Source organism: Pomacea canaliculata, linkage group LG8, assembly GCF_003073045.1.
Source record: "Pomacea canaliculata isolate SZHN2017 linkage group LG8, ASM307304v1, whole genome shotgun sequence".
Classification (NCBI taxonomy): domain Eukaryota; kingdom Metazoa; phylum Mollusca; class Gastropoda; order Architaenioglossa; family Ampullariidae; genus Pomacea; species Pomacea canaliculata.
Window position 1 is genome coordinate 13486803 of NC_037597.1, and position 20097 is coordinate 13506899.

At 38.1% G+C, this 20097-nt stretch overlaps 2 protein-coding genes across 3 annotated transcripts in view; both read right to left on the reverse strand.

Annotated features, from left to right (window-relative positions):
- Positions 1-279: 279 nt before the first annotated feature.
- On the reverse strand, positions 280-6878 carry LOC112569996. Its single transcript, XM_025248141.1, has 6 exons — positions 6309-6878; positions 5891-6011; positions 5421-5659; positions 4910-5136; positions 4482-4644; positions 280-625 (listed from the first exon to the last, which is right to left on the reverse strand). Exons 1-6 carry the CDS (start codon positions 6739-6741, stop codon positions 393-395), a joined length of 1416 nt encoding a protein of 471 aa, XP_025103926.1. The 5' UTR covers positions 6742-6878; the 3' UTR covers positions 280-392.
- Positions 6879-7669: 791 nt separating this feature from the next.
- LOC112569994 (cysteine-rich motor neuron 1 protein-like) overlaps positions 7670-20097 on the reverse strand; it is a 58904-nt gene continuing 46476 nt past the window's right edge. The window contains exons 7-14 of one of the 2 annotated variants that reach the window (XM_025248140.1): positions 19289-19405; positions 18437-18691; positions 17855-18094; positions 17115-17324; positions 16482-16691; positions 15201-15407; positions 14800-14883; positions 7670-14479 (exon numbers count right to left, since the gene is read on the reverse strand). In XM_025248140.1, the coding sequence (XP_025103925.1) occupies positions 14052-14479; positions 14800-14883; positions 15201-15407; positions 16482-16691; positions 17115-17324; positions 17855-18094; positions 18437-18691; positions 19289-19405 (1751 nt within the window). In that variant the 3' untranslated portion in view covers positions 7670-14051. Of the gene's footprint in view, positions 14480-14799; positions 14884-15200; positions 15408-16481; positions 16695-17114; positions 17325-17854; positions 18095-18436; positions 18692-19288; positions 19406-20097 lie in introns of both variants that reach the window. The other variant, XM_025248139.1, reaches the window with a different exon arrangement.

Genomic DNA, 20097 nt, shown 5'->3' on the forward strand with positions numbered 1-20097 from the left:
TAGGTTCTGTATGATTCCCAGATTTCACTTGAATTTATATATTTTATATTTTTCTCACAGATATTGGTAATTTTTTTTAAAGAATTTTGGAATATCCTTATTTAAAACAATGTAAATCAGGATACATCAAAATAACCCTATGAATGCCAAAATATCAAATGGATTAATGAGTGTGTCTTGCAATTATTTTATAACAAGCAGAAAAAAATGCACAAAATGTTACAACCCCCCCCCCCCCCCCCAAAAAAAAAAAACCCCAACCAGACATATGTCATTCACTGAAGTAGAAAATGCTTTATTATCAAATGTCAGCACTATTAAGGATAAAAAGAAACAAGGTAATTAAAAATAACAATAATAATGTACAAGAATTTTACAAATGTCTGGAAAGTTCAACAGCTTTGCTCATCATCCATCCCTTCTTCTACTCCTTCCTCCACCCCTTCTTCTACTCCTTCCTCCACCCCTTCCTCTACCCCAGAAGAATTTACTGACTTATACAGTTTCCCCTTCCTCCCCCTTTCCATTCTGCCATTTTCTCTATCCCTAGCACCAGCTAACCAAGACGATATATGCACCCGCAGGTCATAATCCGTAGCTTCAGGAAAACTTCTTCTTGCAGCATCTAAAAACAGAACAAATATAAGAATAGGAGGTCTGCATAAAAAGTAATCACTTAATTGTAGGTCACTGACCCTAAAATTCAGAATATGTAAAATAAAGAAATGTACAAGCAAATTATATACATATGTAAGTTTAGTCCTTGTTGTTCCTCGAGGAGCATAGGGCCGCAACAACACATCGCCAGCGGACCCGGATTTGGGCAGCCCCCTTCAATTGGGCCCACGTGATTCTGATATCCTTTGCCTTGGTCTCTACTGTTTTTTCCCAAGTCTGCTTTGTTCTCCCAACTCTCCTCTTCCCATGCGGGTTCCAGTCAAGTGCCTGCTTGGCAATGGTGTCAGCTGGTTTGCGCAGGGTGTGTCCTATCCAGCCCCATTTGTGCTGTTTGATGTCTTGGCTAGTGGCATTCTGGTCTGTTCTTTACCACAGGCTGCTGTTGGAGATCTTTACAGGATGCCTTATTCCCAGAATATGGTATAGGCATAGGTTGGAGCCGTTGGTAAAGGTCTGCAGCTCGTTGTTGATGGTGTTTGCGGGTCTTATTGCTGAAGGATAATGCTCGGGAGTTTCAGAAGTGGTGTAGGCTGTCATCATCCGCTCCACCGTCCTTGTTGACAATGCTCTCCAAATACATGAAGTGATCTGTTTCCAGGATGTTCTCTCCTTGAAGTTGGATTGGCTTGCTGTTGATTCTAATTCAGATCGGTCTTTTTTCTGTTGACCTTTAAACTAGTCTTTTCTGCTTCCTCTGCTAGCTTACTCAGTTTGGCTTGTGCACGTTGTTGCTGATGAGATAGAAGACTGATGTCATCTGCAAAGTCCAGATCCTCTAGCTGTTTCGTGAAGGTCCACTGGATACTGGTGTTGTTGTCTTGCGTCTAATCCAGTCTATGGCCATCAGGAAGATTGTTGGTGATAATATGCAACCCTGTCTTCCCTACAAAAGTTTGCCATTGTGGATAACTTGCCAGGACGAGTCTTTGTACAACCCTTGAATGATGTTTATGAGCTTAGGTGGAATGCCGTAGTGGATCATTAGCCTCCAGATGACGTCCCTGTCTACACTGTTGAATGCCTTCTCGAAGTCCACAAAAGTTACATAGAGGGAGGACTGCCACTCAATAGACTGTTCAATGATGAAACAGAGGGTGCCAATTTGGTTAGTGCATGACCTATCCTGGTGAAACCCTGCTTGTTCTGGTCTCAGTCTCTTGTCTAGTGCCTTCTTCAGTCTCTCTAGAATTACCATTGATAGAACTTTACTGGGGATGGGCACAGCATGATTCCCCGCCAATTATTGCACTGAGAGGTCTCCTTTCTTCGGTAACTTGACCAGGTGGCCTAGTTTCCAGTCTGTTGGTACAAGCTCTTGTGTAGAAGGGGCTGTGAAATTGTTGCTGCTGTTTTTGGGTCTGCCTTTCATGCTTCTGGGGGTATGCCATCTGGGCCTGATGCTTTGCCACTTTTCATGCTTTTGATAAATTTGATATCTTTCTTGGGGGGAGGGCTGGTGTTGACATGAAGTTGTTCAGTTGCCAGTGGTATGTCAGGTAAAGATGATGGACGAGGTCAATTCAGGATCTCTTCAAAGTGTTCCTTGTTGCGGCCCTATGCTCCTTGAGGAGTAACAAGGAATGATGATGATGATGATGATCAAAGTGTTCCATCCGGCGGTCTCTTTGTTCTGCATTGTTTGTTGTGGTCTTGCCATCTTTATTTTTCACTGGCTTATTTGGGTTGATGTTCCTACCTGACAGAGTTCGTGTTATTTCATACAGTCGTTTCATGTTTCCCTGTATAACTGCTGTCTCTGTCAGTTCATGGGTGAAGCGTCTCTTGTCCTCTCTAACAGACCTCTTCACTTGGCGGTTGGCTTCCCAGTATTCGGCTCTGAGATCTTCCTTCTCTTGTTGATCTCGACACTGGTTGAGCTTCTGTTTTAATCCCTTTCTTGATTCAATCTTTGTCCAGTTCTCTGGGGTCATCCATTCCTTGTGTTTTCTTTCCCTCTTCCCTAGAACATCTGTACAAGTTGTCTTCCAAATGCTCTTGAGTGTTGACCAGTGTTGGTCCACTGATTCTTCTGTCAGTCCTGAAAAGGCCTCATACTTCACAGTTACAGATTTCCCTTGTTTCCTTGTTCTTGAGGTATTGAGTATTGAACTTGTGGTGTGGTCTGCCTGCTGGATCAATGAAGGACCTCAGCTTTATCTTGAAGACTGCCACTAGGACCAGTTGGTCTGAAGCAACATTTGCACCTCTTCTCACTCGGACATCTTGAGGACTTCTTCTCCACTTTCAAGCAACTGTTATATGGTCAATCTGGTTTTCTGTCTAACCATCAAAGTCCAAGTTGTCTTGAGTATTCTTGTGTGGGGTAAATCTTGCTGACATGAGCCATGGTGAGACTGGTTCCCATGCCATTAGTGCCTTTGTTGACATCAGCAGTGCTACTCTCTGGGTATGATTGTGGTCCAGGTCTTTGTGGCCAGAGTAGATAATAGTTTCTCCTAATGTTAGTGTGGTCTGGCCACTTCCATTCTATCTGGTTTCGCATAACCAGCAGGGCTTCTGCTAAGGCTAAATTCTTTGGGGTCCCAGGGATCCCTTCTTCAGATTTTTAAGGGGTCCCTGTTCTTCGCCCAAATTTGAAGGGGACCCCATTGACAAAAACTGAAGGGGTCCTCCGAACTTTTAATGCGTACTGTACGCAATTTTTTGCGTAAGCATTTCGCATTTCTCTTGCCACTTGAGCTGACTTGCCACTTTCATAGAGGGTTCTGATGTTTCAGGTCCCTATCCTGGTTCTTGCCTAGGCTGTCAAAAGAAGAGTTAGCAAGCTGGCTTCCCTAAGGTTTTTACCAGCATGCGTCATAAGCTCTTCTAAAAAGGAATCTTCCCGACCAGGCCCTTGTTGTGGTACTGTTGCGGTTTCTGTAACAGCTTTTGTTTTTACATGAGTGGGTTGTTAGCCCAAAGCAAAACCCCCAACCTGGAGGGCCAGGGTGCAACATTTTAGTTTGGTCTCCCCCCTGACAGACCTGTTTGGCTTGGTTAGACCTGCCAGGAGCACAAGGCTCCCGCCGACTTAGCTCTGTAGATCGACAAGGCGTACGAACCCCAATACCACTACAAGGTAACCTGCACCAACTGGTGGTGGATAGATATGTAAAGTGGCATAAAAATTTAAAGCCTTATAGACAGAAAGGAACAACAAGTGAAACTACATTTGAATTTCAGTTAGAATTTCTTTAGGCAGGAAAACTCTGGAAATACTGATTACAAAAACAATCACAATACATGCGAAATGTAAAGATGTCTATAAACTGTCATGTTTATTCCTTTCTACTGTGTTAACCAGCTGATTAAAGGACTAGACCAGATGTTCTCAACATGTGGGGCGTGCCCCCCTTGGGGGGCACGACGTGGTTACAAGGGGGACGCGAAGGTGGTCATTTTTTTTTTTAAAGTTTCTTATACAAGTATTAGTGAAATTAGCTTGCACTGCTGGCTAAGGGGGGTGCGCGGACGTACCTTTGTTTGCCAGAGGGGCGTCACAAGTAAAAGGTTGAGAACCGCTGGACTAGACATTACATAAACGTGACTCAATATTTATAATTTTGCAGTGTATTTAATTGGATCACAATGAAATGAGGTTCTCCAAAAGTTCTCCAAGCTTGATTTATCTTCCTGTCATGTTTTTTTAAATGACTCATGAAAATTCTTGTCTTTACCTAGTATCAGAGTCAAAGGTTAAGGTTCACAACCAAAAGATTAAGAAACAATCAACACAGTCCTATTTTATCACAGGCATGTATTCATGTGCTGTGCACTCACACAAATATTTAAATCCTTACCCAGAATTGTTTGTAAAAAAAAGGGGTGGCTCTTAAGTCCTGTCTTCCCCTTCAGACCATTGAAGTTGTAAGAACGGGCTAACCCAGTTGAAAATAGCACAGATAGTATGCCCCTCACTACTTGCTTTAAAGTGCATCCACCAAACAAAGCCAAATAGCATTCCTGGAAACAGACAAAAATAAACATACATCATTTAAAAATTAAAAAAAAAACTTGCTGTGGGCAGTATCATGACACACGTTATGAGAACTAGTATTATAAGACTAAAATATGGATGAAAACTATTAAGGAAGTTTTATATTTTTCTTTGTAACCAAGCTGAAGTGGTTACAGAAAATTTATTATCAGGGTTATGCTATGAAAACCTTTAAAGGGAATAGCAAAAATAGATTTGACTCCTACAAACAAATCGGAATAAAGCACGTACGAAGTTTGTCCTTTTTCCTGGGTCTGCCTTCAGATCCAACTCAAGACGCTTTACATCCTCTGAAGATTTTAAGGGAAACTGGAACCCTTCTGGCAGTTCTCCCCGTGATACTTGCTGTTCCTGGTCTCGTTCCTCCATCCGTGCAAACCTCCTTTTCAGGTCTTTAATATCATTCTTTATCTCTTCCAGAAGAGAGAGTTGCTGCAGTACAAGCTTCTCTAGTTTAGCTGGAACCAATGAACACAATAGCAGAAAACATGTAAAATAGTGATCTTTGATGTCTTGGCTATAATTCACAATCCCTGGAAAATATCACTTATCTTGGTCACTTTCCCCATTTGCCATATCTGATATGTGATCCATATTTATTTCAAATTTTTTTCACTATGGCAAAAGGCTTGGATTTTCCATTTCTGGTTATATGTCACAAAAACACTGTTCATAAGTCTTGGCCGAGGGTAAGAAAAAACAAAATGTTAAAATGATTATAAACAAAATGACTTCAAATCACCTTCAAAAGGGTTCTGGGTCTTTATGCCGATAGGACGAAAACCAGACAATGGGGATGAAGGCAATGGTGAAACAGCCTTTTTTCGATAGCTGGTACTTGGGGACGCCCTGGAGCTGGTGCCAACCTTTGGCGGCAAAGAGTATGGCAAAGTTGGTGGACGCCACTGCATAACTGAATGGTCATCACATAGTGATGCCTCGGCATCCTTCTCTCCTTCGCTATCCGTTAGATGTGCATCCCTGTATCAAATGAATACATTTGTATAAACTTATTCAGCTCAGTAAATTTAAAACTATAAGCTGTTGACATGTTGTTTAAAAACTTAATTTTTTTTTTAAAGAGCATTTTATTGTTATTGGACAAAATTTATCACTGTATGCTATTTTACCAGGAAGGTGACATAGCCTTGTGTCTTTACAGGATGTCCACAAAAAGATCCCTAAAATTAAGTAGACCAAATGAAAACAGACCGAAATCTAATCGGAGTTCTCCGTATCCTTTTTGGCTGAGTGCGAGTATTTTCGTCATTACTCTCCACCTCTGACATTTCTTTCAGCCTCTTGCAGAATCGGCTAGCTTCTTGGTAGTTACCTTCATGAAAATATTAAAAAGTACCCAAATTAGATTTCACAAATCAAAAACAAAAGTACAGCATAAATTTCCCTTTAATGATAATACACTTTTATAGTGCAGCATCATAACCAAAGTCACAAGATCTGTGGTGTAATGACATGTTCAAACAGTCCAGGTACATGTGTATAATCTTTTTATCTCCTTCCATTCTCCTGCTGTACATAATGGCACAGCAGTCATTTTGACCATTAATGCTCTGACGCTTCATAAATTTTCTTTCTGTACAAGAATTATGAATTAAAAAATTGCACTTACTTAATGACTTGTGCAGGCGAATCCGATACATGGGCCACGAGTTATCTGGCTTTTTAGCTTTCATAATGAAGCTTGTATCTGCTTTAACAGATTTTGGTGGCCAGTTGCACATCCTGTGACCCCTAGCATCTTTAAATGCTAGCAGCCATCTATCTGGAATTACAGCCACTGGCCCCATTGATCCTTCTTCTGCTTCTTCCAAAAACTCAACTACATGGAATAAATCGCAGTTAATTTGAGGAAAATCTGATAGATCCGAATACTCTGCATCGTTAACGACTAAAGAACTGTCAAAGTGCAAGGGTTCAGAACTGCTAAGCTCGACTTCTACTTCTTTCTGGTAAACTTCTGCATTTGCTGCGTTCACGTATTTCTTTACTTGTGCTCTGATTCTTCTTCTCTGAGCTTGATATTCACCATTGAATTTGGACATCTCAGTATATAGTAGATTTTCTTTAGAGTAATAGTATATAACTTATACGTTCTGTTATCGAAGAGTCGAACACGTGCAATAGACCGCTGGAGAAGCTCTTCGCTCAACTGCTATAGCTGATATGGCGCGAAGTGAACGGAAACAAAATTTGTAAATGGCGGACATGCAATGCGCACATGTAGAGCGCGCACTTCCGGTCGCTATATCTAGTACGCCATTGGCTAAAAGTAACTGCTGTTATTAGGAGTCCATGGCCGTGCGGGAAACAGCCACAAGGATTCTGTTGCTGGTGTCACAGCTATCTTTGCAAGCTGTAATAATTTGAACCTACAAGTTTTATGTGTTTCTCAACTGTTAAATTTAATTTTTTAGTATGCACAGACCATTGAGAGTTCGGTTCTGTCCTTACAACAAGACGCATACCTCGCTGGGAGTTCGATTCTTGGTAGGAGATCCTATCCTGCTACACCGCTCTCTCTCTCTTTCGTCATTTGTTGTCGCTGTTGTGTGTAGTGAGAAAAAGTATTTAGTGATGCCGAGTTTTAGATGTTTCAAGGTTTTAGACGTATTTTAAATATATCGTCGTTTGTATTTGCATGTATGCCGAGGATGTTTTATAATAATAGTGGTAATATCATATGATGAATTTGTATTGTTAAAAAATCGCAGTTTTGTGTTGTTGACGATCAGTACCCAAGAAACGAACGCCAGCAGATAATATAATGATCTATTTGAACAGTAATTTAATTTTGGAATTGGTGGCTAAATTGGCTCATTGTTGCAGTTAAAAACACTCTTTAGCAGTGATATAATTGACTACTGACGGAGGTGAAATAAACTTGGTTGAGTCCATAACTGACCGGTCACCATTTGAAATGGAGTTTTCATCTCTCTCAAACGCAGCTCAAATACATAAGACACAATTACATATAACTTGAAGAATTTTACTGAAACTTACATTAAAGTACCAAAGACAAAGCTGTCAAGCCTGGCCGACATGTCTACAAACTCAGCTGCCAACTCCAGACAAGCCACGTACTGTTGCATGCTCAGCAGGACAGATTTACCTCATACTTCACACACATCTCATGATCATTAGATATAAATGGACATTTCCATTTTTTTCTTCCTTGTTGCATACCTCCTGCTCATTTCCTTTATCTCTTAACATATGCATGTGCGCACATACAAACACACTCACTTACACATATTTAAACTGTTAACAGAAGCTTTTGGGTCACATAAAGATCCAACTCTATGATCCGTGATAAACTGACTCCAGCACAAGAAATGCTTTAAACAGGAAACAGTGTGAAAGAGACCACAATATCGATACACAGTTAACAGCTCCATCTTCAGAAATATATATATATAGCATGCCTCATGCTAAACAAAAGTATAAGCCTACGAAAGAAATCTGGATCCCAGCAAACCAACAAAAGCGACCAGTGCAGAAAAACAGAAAACAAGCACCAAGTTTTGCTGTTCTGAACTGGGGGTAGACGGAAAACAACTATATATTAAATGTGTTGCACTGACCAAGTCACAGGAAATGAAAGTTGAACGAAAGTGTTGTTCAGAACAAGAAAAATTAAGAAGGTGATGAAATGTTAGAGGTCAGAGTAGACAGTGACTTATTGTGTCAAAAGTCAAGTATGTTGCATGGTTTTAATGTGCATATGTACAGTTGGCATTTCAGCCTGTTAAGTGGTTGATAAATAACATGAATAGGGCTGAATAGAGAATCAAGAAAATTTAGGGAAGAGCAACTTGAAAAGTAACACAAAGAATAGTCTGCTCCTTAATCACAAAAGAGCTAAAGATTCGGAGGAAAGCCAAGATCAATAGTGTACAAATACAAAGAAACTGCAGTTCGGAAATAAACTGAAAAAAATTCCATCATAAAAGAACGGAGAAACTTTATGCCATTTCATAAAATGTGCCTTACGAAACTAAACTCACACATGGGTACAAAAAATAAGACAAATCATATTGACACATGATGGTTTCACAATCACTAATCATTAGGACATCACCTACTACAGTTATGGAAATAAAAATAGACCTACATATCATTATCAAGGCAAATTCAATAATAATCCAAAGAGGAAGGATATCTAGCAGGCCCAACAAATGGAGCAAAAACGTACAATTTAAATCAATGATGAAAATTTCGGACAAATTATACAAATGTAAGTTTTTGGAAAGGTTTTATGTGCTTATACACAGCCATAATCTAAGCAAATGTACAACCATCGGCTAAAAGTGAAATGTCAGTGATGGTTTTAACAGTCACAAATACAATTTTCAAAGACTACATATACACCAGTGGACTGGCTTGCTGCCACACAACAAGCCCACGAAAACATTCATAGCGTACCAGTAATGATCCATGTTGACTTTTAAGCATTTTCCAAAAAATTTCATCTCATACTCCCCTTAAAAAAGTCACAACTAAACAATATGTTTCAATGTGATTTTGCCCCATTATATATACTCATTGCTGAGTTGCCTCCAAAAGAAATTTGAAATTAATATAAATTAACAATTCAATGAAAACAATACTTAAAGTGCTATTGAATTTACAAAACAGTTTTTTCTTAAATCTATGGCAAGCATAGTGTCAAGAAATATACTTATTTAATGGATATCAAGAAGATAATGAGATATAAATATAAAAATGTTGATGATGAGATAATCCTAGTTAGGCAACAAAAGCCTGCCACCACACATCATTTATACTGAAAGACTGGTTGGCCCATGCAGAAAGGCTTACTGTTGAAATACCAAACCTAGTCTGACCCGACTCATAAGAAAAAGTATTAATGTCAATGAAAGACAGGGAACAGCAGTAACTTCAACAATAGAGGACACCAAGCCCCCAATGCGGTTGCCCAAGAATGAAAAATGTTCTTCAGTTCATGGGTAAACCTTTAAGATTACTAGGATGATAAAAAATAAAAATTTATGTTATCCTTGAAGCCAGGGTTTACCTACCACAATACAAAGTTTAAAGAGCAAAAAGGGAAGAAAGAACTATTCTTCTAGAATAGTTTAGTTCTATAGAATCTAGACCATGATACATGCATCTAACAAATCCTTTTTATGACAGCGATAAAGAATAAGCCCATAAAGAATGTTTAGAAACCAATGTCCCAAGCCTATTTTTTTTAAAATCAGCTTTTGCTTTCTGTAAAATGTACAGCCACCATCTCAACCAAAATGTCAGCATTATCATTAACCAACCAACCCTAACTACCTTAGTATGTGTTCATACCTTCTCCCAGAAACGATTTGTCTTTTTTTCATACTCCACATGCTACATCATTAATGCTCAAGATATCATTCTCTCCAGTAGTCTGATTCCTGGCATTTCATTTGAAAGAGATCCCACACAGCAAGACCAGACACATCCATACAACCAGCATGTTCCTTATACACCCCCTTTCAACAATGTGCAATAGCTGCAGTCTGTCACATTTGATTTAACTGCCAGAAAAATCACTGTGCAGATAAAGCTGCTAAATATTTCTACTTATCTATGGCAAAGGCAATAAAAAAAGCTGATAGGATGAGACAGTATATCACAGTGATTTATCTGGTCAGTTATACAAAGAGGGACTTTAGTAATGAACATTGGAGAATTAAGATATTAAAATAATGATATGGAAACTGTAAACAGTTGACTTCCAAAATTTGTCCATACATTTCTCTTATAACTAATATTCTTGCCCCTAAATGTTATTCTGTAATCCCAAACACTAAGAAAATGATTGCATGGCCTACTAACAAAAAACATACATTATGTAGGAACATAACCATAGGAAACCACAAGAGACAGTTCACTTAAAAAAAACTTTGAATTCCTGGACTTCTATGAAAACTTATTCATGGAGTGGGTGCAACATTCACATGTCACTGCCGGTGTTTTATAAGACAACTGCTCAACTATTTCAGCCGTAGGTGTTTCAGTATTATTAGCAAAAAAATATTCATGTAGGCAAATTTAATCTAAATATATAGAAGTAACAAGATGTCAGCTACCCCTCAGCATCTGCATTATACACATAGTAAATGACTAAAGAAAGCAGAAAATTTCAAAAACAATGGCTTTTCATGACCAGTCAGACTGGGTTTATGAGAAGTCTAAAAAGCCTTGCTCCCACAAACGCCAATGTTATCATTCATAATTGGCCAAAGTCAAAAGTAAATAGCAAACTATGTTTTCTTAGGTTTATATTATTTATGAAAAATTCTAGAAATGTACAATTAAATGAAATTTGGTAGTTCACAGATGCAGAAAAGGTTCTCGTGAAGCTTAAGCTATGCAATCTATGACAGAAAAATCCCCTTAATTATTTCCAGCAAAACTCAACTGTAAACACCCACTGTCTCTAAGTCTGCTTCATTTATCATTCTATTGATGCCTCTATCTAATATTTTAGACACTGAAATAACAGCTTTTGAAAAACTTAGTCAACCAATATATATGTGTAACATTTTAGAATCTTGGTGCTGTCAGCACAGAATAGGAGGTACAGGAGGCAACTCAACATTCAACAATAGATACTGATGAGAAAGTCAGAAAAACAAGAAAAGAATCCAGTAACGTTCAGGAACTTCATACATTCATACTCACAAATAGACACGCCGAACAATGTGCCACACCTGGCTGGATTTAATTTATAAATAATTTCCTATATACTGGATTATAGCTCTCATCCAAGCATCCTTTTTCAAACATGCATCAATTTTTTCGCCCCATATAGTATCAGTATCAATTTTCTTGCCAAGAACTATTTATTTAATGCTGTATTTCACATTCCGAAGAAACCCTCTGACCAGCAGCATACACTGATAGTGAAGAAATTATGTTATTAAGCTGAGATTCAGGACTGCATCAAACATAAAGCAAGCAAAAAAAGGAAGTGAACATTCACTGGAATGCTGTACATACTTAATAATGCAACACAGCCTCTGCACACTCTAAGGCTGTTTAAACGTGAGGATAATAATAAATAATAGCAAAATAGTTTGCAAAGGCGTATTAGGATACAAAGTTTTCAAGTCAATACAGTTATGGGGTTAGAGGAGTCACTTACCAAGAAAGGTCATAAGATTGCAGCCTTTGAAAGAAGTGACAAAATTTACTATAATGTTTGTGAGAGAGAGACTAGTGACAAGTGTAGCTCATTGATTACGCTTTTTCTATAAATATTTCTAAAATGTATTTTAGTCTCCTTTTACTGCATTTTGTTGCAAAAGAATATTTTGCAGATTTGTTGTTATGTGTTTATGTAACTATAATACACTACAAAGTAGCCTGAAAGGATTGTGAAAATATGGTTAATCAAATGTTATTCTTTGTTCATTTGGAAAGACAGAGGTAATACTATGTAGCATCAGTGATCAGCGAGACAGTCTTTTGGAGCATAAAGCACTAGGAATTGAGTTTGTTCCCAATCATCTTATATTAACATGATGGTGACAAATAGTCCAAAATTCTCACCATTAGGAGTTGAGCCATTTCCCTATCAACAGTACCCAAACCCCATCAAGAAAAAGAAACCCCCTTAGAAAAAGTTATGTACATTTGTACAAGCATACATACAAAGCACAAGTGTACACTCTGAAAGAACAAATCAATAACATCCATGAACATAAACATACTGACAAATGATATCATTGACTAAATGCATGAGTGGGCATAAACATTCACTTGTAGCATAATTATGTAGCAAAAAAAAAAATGAACCCTTATCATACAAGAAACAAGCAGTGACTAGAAATTTGTGAACGCTGACCTCTTCATCACATTCTGAACTGTACACCTGTACACTGGTCCAACACCAACCATAAAGAAGTCATCTTAACATCAATGAAAAACCTTCTGAAGCCGCCAAAAGAATGATGAAAAAATGTATGTTTTACACGTAAACACACAATCGACCCATCATCAGATGGGAGAATGAAAGTGATCAATAAAAAAAATGATAAGAGGAGAAAACTCCAATGCAATAAAAAACACAAGAAGCCAACCTATCAAGCATATATATTTAAAAAATTAAAAGTCTACGTTCACATCATTGGCTCAACCCCCACCCGTTGAGTAGGTACATTAGAATTTGATATTCAGAATGGAAATTTTTCCAAGGCTGACTCAAGTGAAACAATGAAATAAAGTTGCTGACAGGTTACCACAGTTCTGATGTTATTTTCAGATGAGTTTGCATGTATTTGCACTTATAGGAATTTTGATCATTCAAGGAAAGGAGCTCCTAAATTTACAAGTGGAATCAATTTTTTTTTGGTAGAATTACATTGCTTGAAATCTAGTTCCATAAGGAAGAAAAATACATTCTTGTACTGAAACTATTGTTTAAAATATGTCTTCATTAATCTTTTATTTTTGGCATGATCTTAGAAAGACTTCAGCATACTAATTAAAGTAGTTCCATATATATATCATGCCATATTTCTCCTTCATTTTGGTTAGTAACCTTTTTTCTTCATCATAGGGTATTACCCTGCCTGACACTATATGGCTTGCAATATAATAAGTAAACTGGGATAAACCCTGAAAAGAATGACTTCATAATTTTAGTGATCAAAGTACATGCAGTCCTTTAACTTTTGTAGCAGTTATAAATAAAAGCCTGTAAAAAATGAACAATGGCTACAATGTCTTAATATAATGATTAGCAGCTAAGACATACCCCCTATACTGGCCAAGGAAAAGAATAATGATCATGAAGAAATGTGAACAAGCGTGAGAGCACGGGTTGATAATGTAGTAGTAACGAAAGCAAATGAAAACAACTTTTTTTAAAGAAAGCCCTTTAGCACTAAATATGTTTCAAAAAAGATTTCAGAAGTTTCTTCATAAAGTTAAATGTTTAGAATTTGTTCACAACTGTACATGTTTCATTTTTATCATAAAGCATCTTTACATAGCCATTTTTCAGAATTTTACATGAAGCACCTTAAATGATCAGTCAACTACAGACATATGTACAACGCACCAAATTACAATTGTCACTAAATATCGCATATTTCTGCATTTCTTTTTATTAGAAAATCATGCATCGTTATTAACATCAGGAAAATACCTTTTGCAATTAATACCACATTCAAAATGGAAGATAAAAAAAGTATTCACTTGAAGCCAGGGAGGGGGAACTAACATGCAACCTGCACCTTGTGAAACTCCACACGCATAGAAAAGTTCAATACTTTCTCAAAGTTTCTGCACTCTCTCATGTAACAAGAACATTCAAAGTGACCATATATCTTTGCTGAGGCAACTCCTCTCACACTTGCTCAAAACTCCTGTTGTTTGAAATGAAATTTCCACTGCCAATGATTGTCTTCTCATCATTTAGACCATCTGCATAGTGGTCATTTAACTTGAGTGAATCAGATGTCAGCATGGGTAACAAGAGTGCTGACTTCTCATAGCAATGTTTCTCTAGATTTATTGTCTTGCTTGGACTGTCTAACAAAGGCATGTGACCTTGCAGTTCAAGATTCGTGGACTTGGGTCGAATCTTTACCTCTGTCATCATGGGTGTGTCTCTGCCCATCCCTGCTTTTTCCATTTTGAACTTTCCTGTGTGGCGGCGACGCAAAAGGATGAGGGTGAGAATAACAATAGCAATGAGAGCTATTGAAAGCAAAACACCCAGTGCTGCCATCCCAACCACGTAGTTATCTTGCTTGCTCCTGTCATTGACTGGAACTGAACAAATAGAAGACATTTTCACACAATACACAGCATTTTGTAATTCCTAATACAAACTGGATTCATAAAATATTTTTAACTATAGCTTAATAAGTGTACATCCTCCACCACCAAAGCATCACATTAACAATACAACACAAAGTGCAAAAATTTATCACAAATTTAATTCATAACAATCATTACCGCAGTAACATTCACTCATAATCTGCAATGATGTCATTATTAATAACATGGATAAAATTATCAGCACCATAAGAAAGTTCCTGCTACAGTTCACAACATGTAACACCACTCTTATTATTATCATCAGACATTACCATGAGTCTCTGTGGTGGATATCTGTATATCAGCCATTGTTTTAATAGGACCATCTGGAGCTGAAGTGTTCAGAGGTGGATCCTCTGTAATAACAGAATATAAGATTATATTTGACCATATTAATGTTGCAAAACCATGAATAGTACATCATGCTGCTTAGTAATTGGTTTACACCGCATTTAAGGCTTTTTTCTGCTACTCTATGATAATAAAATACAAAGGAAAGAGTTCTACTCCAGACATCACATCTCAATAAATGTTATCATGCAACTTTGCCCAGTTAAAGATAAACTTTTTAAAGCTTGAGACCAAGCCAGCTGTCATAATCATGAACTGCTAATAGTTTACATTTCATCCAAATTAAATCACTGAGACAGTCATTATAAAAGATAGCATTCACCTGGGAAAACAAGTCCATTGTAACACACAGGACAGCACTGGTCCCTCCTGCGGATCATGACACTGCAGGGCTGGTGTGGGCAGAGTAGAGAGGTACATGTGATGGCTCCATCCTTACACAGGCACTGGGAACAGTTGCTAGCCACAAATGTCTCCCCTTCACTGTACTTAGTGCCATCTGTTATACACACTTGTGGTCGATGAACATCTGGAATACCATAAATAATATCATATAAACTGCTAAGCATAAAAAGTATTATGGGGTGCGTTGCACAATGATGACTCTGAGCCATTTTAGTACAAATGCAGCCGTTTAACTTTTGTATCAGTCTTAAAACAAAAAGCCTGTTAAAAAAATGAACAACAGCGATGATGATATAGCATAATAATTTACAGCTAAGACATATCCACGACACTGGCAGAGTGTAAAGTATAAAAAGGAAAATAATGCAACTGTAATGGTAGCACATAAATGCTGAATCTTTCTTTTTAAATTAGAATTTGCACACTGTCATCCAATGACTGCTGAAACATATGAATATATTTTGAATGGTAGATTAAATCCACAATTGCTTTCATAGATTGTCTTGTTATGTACAGTCTGCATTCTTGGGTGTCTTCTAATAACAAGCCAAACTTTGACATTGAGAAACTACAAATATTGTATTCATTTCTTTTTCTTTTTTTTAATTCACTCAGCTCTGATTTGATAACACTACCTTTGACACCAGTCTGGCCATGACCTGGTTTTGAGTTAGCCCTATGCTTACACCAGGTGATATCACCTTTGGTGATCACAGTGTACACCATCATGTCTGGCATGTGAGGAGAACCCTTTCAAACCAGCAGAAGCCTTGCTTTCCTGTGTGACACCCTGAGAACATCACCCTATGGTCTGTAAACACCACTCATCAGCGCATGGGAAGTATCTCAGTCTGTTTCATCAATGCCTCACAACCCTACCTCCCACTCCATTAATGTCTCCGGAATGGGACATTTGAGCCTGTGCCCTAATTACCTGTATCCTTCTGAACTGTGCTCATCTTTCCACTTGGAGTTTCCGTACTATATTTTTGCTGTATGTTTCAAATGTACTTTGAATACGGTGGAGTTAAAAGCTGTGTGTTTAATGCTGCCCTGTCCAAAGTCAGTAATTAGTAAATCATATCCTGGACAGAGTAAGAATAAGCCATAGACTATGTTTGGTTACCTAAGAATAAACCATAAACTAATTATATCTGCTTACTTAAGAATAAACCATAAACTAATTATTTCTGCTGACCTAAGCAAGTTGGGCAGCACTGGCCTTTACGTAGCACCGTCTTGTTACAGTTGAGTGGCGGACACACCTGGCTGTAGCAGTTGACCTGACCACCCTGACAGCTGCAGCTCTGGCAAGGCCCTGCTCGCCACACCATGCCATGCTGCCACACCATTCCAGTGGAAGATTTGCATGGACGCGGAATCAACATGCTGATGCTCAGGCTTGACTCTTCTGAAAATTAGAGGTGTGAATACAGCTGATTCTTTCCACTGTCAGGAAGGCATATGCATTTATATATATACACATGTAGGTGCATGCCCCCTTATAAATAGTCAAATCCATTTACTTATAAATGGCTAAATGATCATGCAAGCACAACCTGCTAAATATAGATATTCCTAAATAACGATAATGCAGTCTTTCCAAAAAAAAAAATTAGCTCCAAGGGAAAAAAAAGGAATTCTATGAAAATCTAAAAATTAAAAACCCTCAAACCCTAAAAAAACAGCTACCCAAAAGAAAATGAATTATTAACATACTTTAAAACAGACATGACTATGAACATCAGAGAAGAAAAAACAAAAAAGCACAAATCTAGCTGTGCAGGACACATTCATGCAGAGGGAATCAGACAATATGGGCTAGACTCACCTTTGCATACAGCACAACAAGTGCCTGCAGGCTTTACAGGGTAGTGGCAAAGAACAGGGGGACAGACAGGGGACTCACACAGAACAGTGCCTGCATGGCAAAGACACTGTGTGCAGGAGTCTAGAGCCCAGGACTCCCCCTCTACATGGTATTCACCGCTGGCAGACTGACACAGCTCACGTTCACCCCCAGGTTGCACTAGGGCTATGCCTGCAAAGAAATGGCATCTTCAAGGTATACAAGTGAAATGGGTGATCGAAAACATATTATTTAAACTCAGGATGCAGATACACCATACCAACATGAAAAGGCTCCCATTTTATGCTCTCTGCCACAGCTTCAGCTTAACAGTTAATTAAAATGATGTATGAACTATTCAAAGTCAGTGTGGTGATGCTTATGTGTGTGAGAGAGAAAGTATGTGTGTGCCTGTATGCTCATCTGGGTGTGGATTTGAGGTTACATGCTCTGCTATCTTAATCATGATGAGCATGGTGAGTGTGTATCCAGTTGTTATTGATGTTGTCTAGTTCATTAATAGACATTAATTTGTTTACACTTCTATCATTATTATGCTACATTTATAAATGCTAGCAAATAAGGCTTTATAATTATCTTAGTATGAGAAACAAATTGATTGAATAGGAGATACAGTAATTATACTTCACATATCTGTTTTAAAACCTATGTACACTGCCTGCAACAAGAATGAGAATGGTCAGTGATAAAATGAACAATACCTGGGCAAGAAGGACAACAGTCACCAATCCGGAAAACAGGGTTGTCACAGCGTGGAGCTGGACAGGCCAGAAGGGAGCACATCTCTGACCCATTATGGCAGAAACACAGTCGACAACCATCATCCCATATTTCACCATCTTCATGTCTTACACCAAGGGAAGACATGCATGACAGCCCAAGGGTGGTTACTGCACTCATGTTGGGTGTTAATAAAGATGGAGTCACAAATGAAGGTGCATCTACAAAAGATCAAAAATTGGGAACTGCTGACTTTTGTTTTCTTATTTTTAGAATGACCATTTTTAATAAGTAGCAGGCATTATGTCTCTAAACCATAAAGATTTCTTTTTCTACAAATTTTTTCATAGCATTGTAGCTGTAAAGTTTATTTCAGAGTATAAAATAGAATAAAATCTTGGTGTGATGAATATTTTAAAATCCAAAACTGATTTTTGTGTCAGTCACTGGAAATTTTAATGGATGATTTAACTAACCACTATCAGAATAGTGAATTGAAAGACTAAATATTACTAAAGCACAGCTGGTGGACTGTTTTTCAAAACAATTGCTTGCATTTTCACCTGCACATTTGCAGAGCTGACATCCATTCTCACTGAACATGAAGCCATGTAAGCACTTTTTCAGGCAGATGAACTGGGGGCATCTGTTGCACCGGCATTTCTCACAGCCATTGCGGCCAATCTTGTAGCCATACATACACTTCTTCTGACAACCTTCTAGTGCTGGACAGCGTGGTGGCAAGGCATTGCACTGACACAGTTCTATTCCACTCTCATCAACTGCTTTTCCAAACGCACATTTAAGGTCACATGACTCTGCCAAGGGACAAAAGAATAAAAAAATTCTTTTGCAAAAATAGGTATATTTTCCAATTACTAAGCATTATCTTTGGCATTAATTTTTTTTTGAATTTTTCGTATTAATAATGAATAGTTATATGCACACACCTCACCCTAATGGGGAAGCTCATGACATTTACCTACACAATTCATATGAAAAATAACCAATCAGACATATCAACCAATTCTCCATGTATAGAACTAGAAAACTAAAAGACCTGAAAGAAGCATAGGCAGAAATAAGATTGCTAAGATACAAAGGCTGATGAAATGGAAGCAAATGAAATGAAATGGAAGCAAGTTAGACAATCTTTTTACTGCAGGATGGGGAGCCTGCATATAGAGACAACAGGACATTCTGGGCCATACCAAAAATAAGTCTGGCAACACAACATTTGAATACAATACCTTGCACAAGACAACAAAAACATTCAAGTACACTCGTAATTAACATGCAGTAAAACAAAATTATAAAGGTCAAGGAGAAAATTGTTAGAGTGGGAAAAAAAATTACTTGGAGGAAAATGTCAACTGCATCTACAAAGGTAACAGAAATCAATGTGTACTACCCACCTGTTTTGCACTGACAGATGACACATCCATTGATAGCATGGTCTAGCCCTAGTTGACAATCTAGTGAACAGTTTTCTAGCAGTGGACACATTTTCTTTGTGACTAGTGGATCTGGTTCTGAAAACAAAAACACGAAAATAGCACTCACAGATGTGACAGACACAAGTTTATTAACAGATACTGACCTATCATAGCAGAAGAATTTCTTACTCAAAAGACAAGAAAAAAATGACAAAATTGTAAACAATAATTTTTGTACTATTTCAACAGTGGAAGATAATCATTATATACAGCATGGATCATTGTTGCTGGAGGGTGAAGGAGTGGAGGGGAAAGGCAAGGCAAAGATACAGTGAACTAGATGGTTGGTTGATTAGGTGCTAATCCCTGCTACATCCCATCACCTGCCAAAAATGTAATCTAAAACTCAGCCCATGATCTGTCTTGGTGAGAAGCAATACTTTACCATGATGCTACCACATCATCCCTCACAAGGCAATGACTGCAGTGTCAGTAGAGAATATCTATCAAGTTACATGATACTTTCAGTATTTCAGAGTGCCAGCTATAGCAAACAGAGGGAACTGGGCGAACCTTGGGAAACCTTTCTAAGCATTAAAATGGCAGGTGACATAAATAAGCAGCCACAGAAGTGGAGGATACTATGGGATGGGGAACAAAGGGAATCAAGCAGCTGACGATCAAGAAAGCTCGAGAAGATGGCTTCAAGCCATTTCAATGCGCCTTAAAGGGTTAAACGGATGGGAGTGAGAGTTTTATATTGACTGGGTCAAAAATTAAGGGGCCTT

Coding starts and splice junctions, on each gene's coding strand:
- LOC112569996 (XM_025248141.1), bottom strand. CDS start 6,741: ATGTCCAAATTCAATGGTGAATATCAAGCTCAGAGAAGAAGAATCAGA. Junction 5,660..5,890: donor AGAACTCCGATTAGATTTCG/GTCTGTTTTCAT, acceptor CATTTGATACAG/GGATGCACATCTAACGGATA. Junction 5,137..5,420: donor GACCCAGAACCCTTTTGAAG/GTGATTTGAAGT, acceptor CATTGGTTCCAG/CTAAACTAGAGAAGCTTGTA.